A 7,136-nucleotide genomic window follows, 5' to 3' on the forward strand; every position below is an offset into this window, starting at 1 on the left:
CCCTCCCCATTTCGAGAGCAGTGACGCGAAAACACTGCAGGAAATAAAATTGGTACTTTTTTTGATCGAGGAAGACGCATGATAGAGGTTACAGTTAGCGTTGAAGTAACTAACAAGAAAGAAAGAAAGAAACTAATATTAAACATGTCAGCTTACAAACGTAAAAACGACTGCAACAATCGGAAACGAATTGTTTCAGGCCTTTTTAGCTTGCTTACACAATTCGTGACGTTGTATTACATTAGCACTCGGTCTGTAACTTGTCACTCGCTTCATGTTTGCTAAGTTGTAAACGCCTCTCGTTGCTAGATTGATAGCAGAACGACGGAAGGTTGAAAATAATAATAATAATAATAATAATAATAATAATAATAATAATAATAATAATAATAATAATAATAATATAAGATCGTGTTCGAAATATGCATAATACCTGCTTGAGTTCTGCCGTACATTGCCACTGGATGCTAATGTAGGCAAAGAAACAGAGATGAGGAACAATTCGAAAATCAGATTATTTGAGTAGATTTTATTCGAAAATATATTATTCAATTAGAAATCATCCAAATAATCTATACTTATTAGATTTCCGTAGCTAAAAAATATAAACATTGTAATAGCTTTTATAACTTACCAGAGAAATCCGAGATCGTAGAAAAAGGTCCCAAAAGAAAAACACTTGTTGCACATTCCCAAAGGTTTGAAAAATGCAATCACATTTGCCGAAGCGTATTCAAGTATCTTAACGCCACAAGAGACAAATGTCTGACAGTAGCAAATCAAAATTCAAACCAACAGAACACGAAAACGCACAAAGAGGCCGAATGTGTATAAAGTTAGAAACACAGAAAAAAGAAAATACACTATAAACACTAGTAACTGACAAGTGTTTTACTTCAAGCCTTGTTCTCTGAGGCAGATGTACTGCACAATTTCTTCGTAAGTGTCTCTATACGAGGTGATATTGTTTGCACACAGCTTAGACGTAACAAACATTCCAGGTGATGGTTGGACAACGAACTTCTCTGGTTTGATTTCGTCAGTCGCATTTTTGAAAATAATTGCTCACACACATACTTCGAACCAAACATTGACATAATATTGGCAGCATTTCTATGCAGTCGCGGAAATCGACATCGAGGGAAATTCCTATAGAACTCTTGTAAATTGCTTTTCTGATGGAATTTCTCTTTAAATTCCCTGTCGCACACTAAGTCTATAAGTTCCAACTGAACATCAGAAGGAGCGTCTGCAATGTTTGTAGAGAATGGGGTGGCAAATACCCTGAAGCTCATTTCCAAACATTTTATGTCGTGAAATCTGGTTTCAAACTCGTCCTTAAGGCTAAGCAGCAAACTGCGGTAATGACTCAAGTCAAGTAGTTTACCGGATTCTTGTAAGGTGCCTAAGCTGGGAAAGTGAACCAAAATCTTCTTTTCAAATTGCTGCGCCCAAAGGGATAGCTTCATTTTGAACGCTTCGACGCGATCGCACATATTTGTAATTAGCAGATGATGACCCTGCAATGAGAGGTTAAGATCATTGAGATGAGTAGTTATGTCTGCCAAAAACGCAAGGTTGCATCTCCATTGGTCGTCTTTCAGTTCTGGCACGGAATGATCGTTCATATCGAGAAACATATCAATGTCGTTTAGGTAACTGAAAGAACTGGTTTAACAAGTTCCCACGGCTCAGCCAGCGCACCTCAGTATAATAAGGTATGTCTCCGTATGCACTGTTTAGGTCTTCGAGGAAGGATTTAAATTGGCGATGTAACAGTCCATGTTTTCTGAGGTAGCTGGTGGTCCGAACTACAACGTCCATGACATCGTTCATCGTTACACTCTTTGCACACAACTGTTCCTGATGCAACATACAATGAATTCCCCGATATCATGCGACACCCAAGCTCTTGCAGTTTTTGTTTTAGTCGCGCCACAAACCCTGCTTCCTTCCCAACCATAGCAGGTGCCCCATCGGTCGCTACAGAAACCAGTGCATTCCACGCAAGGCCTGTATTTTCGACACTTTCTTCAACACACGCAAGAATGTCAGCGCCCGTTGTGGTGCCCTTCATAGGTACTATGTGCAACAGTTCCTCTCGAATCTCCAGATCACTATGTACACCACGAATAAAGATAGCAAGCTGCGCAGTATCTGTAACATCCGTACTTTCGTCGAGCGCCAGGGAAAATGCAATAAACGTTTTCGAAAGTTCCGATAGCTGGCTCAAAAGATCATCTGCAAGATGTTCTATGCGTCGCGTAATAGTTTGTCGGGAAAGTGGAACCGATTCAAACTGCTGTATTCGAGATGGACAAAAGTCTTCTGCTGATATTACTATACACTCCTTTATTAGATCTCCGTCTGTGACTCGCAATATGCAACGCAATTTTGTAACTCACCCGCACAGAGGCTTCACACGTTCTCTCCCCGTCTTCATTTTCCGATGCGGCCTTATTCTCTTTCAACTTCTTCAATTCTTCTCTGCGAAAATGTCCTTCAAGTTCCCCGTATTGCTCCAAGTGATAAGTATTGTAGTGACGTTGAAGGTTGAACTTGTTAAATCCGTGTAATGTTTTAAAGCACACTAAACATTTGGCTACACCGTCATCTTCGACAAAGAGATAATCCTCCTCCCACTGCGTGTTGAACTTAAGTGTAGGTGTAGGGCAGCGTCGTTTCGCCATCTCACCGATTTCAACTCTTTACAACGACTGTGCTCGATACTGGTCTCTATAAGCAGATGTACACAGGGGGAGTTAGTGGCTAGATAACTACCGTATTATGTATGCAGGTGCCAAAACTGGAAGCACGGATGATAGTAGGCTGAGCATAAGTGGCACTAGTCGCTGTCTGCTATACACTAGTAAAGCTGTTTCGTCATGTACTTAATCTTTACTTTTGTTACTACTACTACTACTACTACTAATAATAATAATAATAAATATAATAATAATAATAATAATAATAATGCGTATTATTATTATTATTATTATTATTATTAGTAGTAGTAGTAGTAGTAGTAGTAGTAGTATTCGGACCAAAGAGGGATGAAAATGGGGATTGGAGGAAATTCATAACGAGGAATTGCATAGTTTATACCGTTCACCTAACATTGTTAGGGTCATTAAATGTAGAATATTAAGATGGATCTTGCAGAAATAAGAGTACAGAGTAGAAACTGGATCCAGTTGGCTAAGGGCAGAAGTTAGTGGAAATATTTTGTAAACGCGGCATTGAACCTTCGGGTTCCATAGGCCATAGAGTTAGTTAATATTATCTAAAAGAAATGTTCAAATGTTGTTAAGAGACAATTACACAGAAGAACTGAGTTAAGACCAAACACTAATTCGGCGGAAGGAAATTCCAATGCAGTCCAGCCCACTTTAAGCGTTATCCGTGCAACCCACGTTTCATGTTCAAAACATTGGGAATAATTGTTCGTATCATTCAGTTGGAATGTTTCCTTCCGAGTTTACGCTGTTACAGTATGCCTACAACATTGTGACTTTCAAAATCAGTCAGCAACTATCGAAGAAAGACAAGCGTGTAGCTTCAGTCGTTGATATGATTTAAAATTCTTTTTCACTTTTAACAAGCCACCGGCAAGCAACCAGCCAGGGACAATATATTTTTCCTTATTAAAAAGACACTCCTTGTTAAAAAAAAAAAAAAAAAAACACTAATGGTAGTCACTAATGGTCACTCTTAAAAATGAAAAATCTCTTTGGCTCTCTTAATATTTTGTTTGATTCTTTGCGATCAAAGTAACTTTAAAAGTGGAGTAAGAAATACTATTCTTCCTATTGATAGTGTAATAGTGGCTTCTAATGTCCACAACCAACCCCTTGCTAAGCCTATTCGTACACACATACATGCTTAAGCTAATTTTCTGGAGATAATACTTAGATAATTACAAACAAGTGCTACAGTATTTTTTTTCGTATCAACAGATTATCTCTTTTCCTAAAAAGCGAAACAACATAATATAACAAACCCACACTCGGATTAAGAACTTGATAATATATACAGGGTTTTCATAAAGTCTGGACGGATTTAATTATCTTATAATTTACATAAAAATGCTCATATTGAAATCAAATAAAGTGCAAACGGTAGCGGAAGGATTAAATTTTTACTTGTAATCTGCATCAGCTCAGTTCATTCACCGCCACACCTCCAACTGGGCGCCATTTACGTCCATCATGCTTTCCCTTACCCTGCTCACTGTTGCAGGCGATGTTGGCGGCCTCCCACTTCGAGGACGGTCCAGGACGCTTCCTGTCTCCAAGAACTTAGCATGCCACTTTCGGATTGCACTCTCAGTCAGTGCCGGGTTTTTAAACTCTTTGGTGAACTTTCGACACACCAGAATTGGTGATTTTAGCTCTGCGTATCACAGAACACGTTGCGCTTTCTCTTTCACCGACGCCATCTTTGATACGGTAAAAAAAATAGTCTTCTCAGAGGAGTTTTTCATTTATTTATTTCTTTAAAAGACACACACACCAATACAGCTTACAACTTACTTTTAACAGTCAACATTCAAACAACAATGAGAACAACAATGGATGGAATTTGGTAAGAAACTGACCCTTGCCCTCCCTCTCCCTCTCTCAACGTGTTCAGAGTTGCCGCTTATCTAACAGTGTTGCCAACTAAAAATTTAATCCTTCCGCTACCGTTTGCACTTTATTTGATTTCATTATGAGCATTTTTATGAAAATTATAAGCAAATTAAATCCGTCCAGACTTTATGAAAACCCTGTATATCCCTGTATATCCCTATATATATTGAAAACTGGTTTTCCATTGGGCAAACTAGAAATTTTTTATAAATGTAAGCGATGGTTTGGTTCCACCACATCCTTCTTTAACAAAAGGAAAGAAAAAAGAAGAAAAGGAACGTACATAGTTTATAATTTGATTGCTGTTACAAGTTTGTGTTGTCCATAGTTAACGGTTACCACATTGTAAAAAACACTTTACACTAAATGGCAATCAGTTACCATACATACTTTTTTTTTATTTGGTAAGCTAGTGATTACCGCCAAGGTTGATAACACTTCCGCTCCTCTAAGGACGAAACCCGAAGATGCACGAAGTACGAACAATGGTATTTGCACGTAGAATGCTCGTGGGCGCTCACGAGGAGAGTTTCCACTATCTGCTCGCCGTGGCCAGGGCTGCTATAAAAATTGTTGCGGAAGTACCGCAGGATTCTGAAACTTGCATATTTGGATAGGGCACATGCTAGTTCCTAAGTGAAGGCTTGACCCGACTACGGTAGGTCCCATACTTTTGGAACTGTTGGAAGTTCATTTTATCATGTTTTCGGCAGCCTATAACTCAAAAAATAAGCATTTGTGCACCCAGGTTGGTCTATACTTTGTCTTATCTTGGTGTCAGAAATCACTTCCCAAACATGGTCGGTGTTGTTTTGAAACACCCTGTATAAAAGAAGAACTTCTGAATGAGTATCTGACTGATCAACGTTAAGGCCAGACCGCTTAACTAGAAGCTTAAACTTTGGACAATTCATCGGATTTCTGACAGGATCACAGGAAGAAGTTTTGTACAGAGTGGCGCACGAATAGTTGGCAATTATTTACATATTACCTAGGTAGATGCTACCTTTATTAACAGCATAAACAAGATAACATTAATACTTACTGGTTAGGGGTTGTCTACATATTACGAAACGCGACAAACTGGGGGGACGCGGTTCGGCCTTGCGTTATGAAGTTGAGTTGATTTTAGTTTTGCGTCCCTTTCAGCAGCGAGGCTATATGAGACGTGGATCTACTGATTAACGTGGAATCCGAACCACATGAGCTCCCGCCGGGTCTCCCACGCCAAAGACGCGTACGCTAACCGCTTAGCTACGAGGGAGCTCGCGTTATGAAGTGTGATAAGGGGAGAGGCGAGGTTCACGTCTTCGTTATGTAACGCTGTTTGTCTTCGTACGTTGTTTTTTCAATGTGCTCACTGAAGGTCGATTTCTCGTCTATTCAAACTCCGACATATTAAAAAATCTTCTACCTTTTTCACCGAAGCAGTGTTTAATTTTATTATCGGGTTGCGTTTTACCTTTTCAAAGAGAATATATTTAGATTTCTCGGAAGATAAGTTAAGATTGGTATTCTGACGACATTGTTCTAGAGTCTTCTTTACTTTATTGCTTTTTCTTCCATTTCTTTTCTTTTCCCGTTAATTATAACTTGAACTTCGTTTGTATATTCCTCCTATTTCTGTTAATTCATTTATATTTACCAAACAGTATTGTAGAGTGACGTCACGCCTTCCCCTCCCACGGAAAAATGCAAGTCTATATTCGAAATCTTTAGGTAAGCCCTTTGTTGTTATTTTATTTATACTTTCTTCCTGACAACTTTTCTATTTTACGTACGTTGATCAATAAAGACTGATCATCAGTGTTTATAAGGTTAATACAACAGCAAAGCACAGATAATGAAACACGTTTCTGTAGTGGTAGAAGTGACGAATAGACCGAGCAAGTTTGAAGGCCATGACGTCAGGAATGTGACCTTGGCAGCCGTTCAAGCACAGTAGTTTCAGTTTCGCATAAGTCAACATGGAACTGACACGCGAAGAACAGTACAGAAATTTTATTGACTATCTTGCAAAGCTCAACGTTCCGTGTGTACCCCATCCTCCATATAGCCTTGATTTAGCCCCTTGTGATTTCTTTCTTTTTCCAACTTTAAAGAAACACCTCCGGGAACGGCGTTTCGCCAGGGCCAGTGGTGGAAGCTGCAGAGGCGGTTTTGAAGGTTCTGTCCAAAAATGTCTTCCATCACCTCTTCCTTGACTGGCAAAAGCGTTAGGACAAGTGCATTTTATGTAATGGGGACTATTTTGGAAAAAGACCATCAACATTTGGAGGATTAGTACAGGTAATTATGTTTTATCCATTTATGGTCAATCTTTATTGATCAGCTCTCGTAACAGTAGTCTTTCAATATTTGTCTTACATAATTATTCACATATGTTTATCACTCGTATGTGTAGCCTAAACGGTTTATCCATGAGACAAACTAATTATTTCATTTAATTATTTTCTTACTACAACACACGTTGGAAATATCCTACAGAGGTCTACATTTGTGCAT

At 38.9% G+C, this 7,136-nt stretch overlaps 2 protein-coding genes across 2 annotated transcripts; both read right to left on the minus strand.

Annotated features, from left to right (window-relative positions):
• Positions 1–896: 896 nt before the first annotated feature.
• On the minus strand, positions 897–1,628 carry LOC145667932 (general transcription factor II-I repeat domain-containing protein 2-like). Its single transcript, XM_081735356.1, has one exon. It carries the CDS (start codon positions 1,626–1,628, stop codon positions 897–899), a length of 732 nt encoding a protein of 243 aa, XP_081591482.1.
• A 131-nt stretch (positions 1,629–1,759) lies between these two features.
• On the minus strand, positions 1,760–2,690 carry LOC145667933 (general transcription factor II-I repeat domain-containing protein 2-like). The gene is made up of 2 exons (XM_081735357.1): positions 2,406–2,690; positions 1,760–2,302 (listed from the first exon to the last, which is right to left on the minus strand). Exons 1-2 carry the CDS (start codon positions 2,688–2,690, stop codon positions 1,760–1,762), a joined length of 828 nt encoding a protein of 275 aa, XP_081591483.1.
• Positions 2,691–7,136: the final 4,446 nt, after the last annotated feature.

Source organism: Thermobia domestica, chromosome 13 (assembly GCF_964235325.1).
Source record: "Thermobia domestica chromosome 13, izTheDome1.hap1.1, whole genome shotgun sequence".
In the NCBI taxonomy this organism is placed as follows: domain Eukaryota; kingdom Metazoa; phylum Arthropoda; class Insecta; order Zygentoma; family Lepismatidae; genus Thermobia; species Thermobia domestica.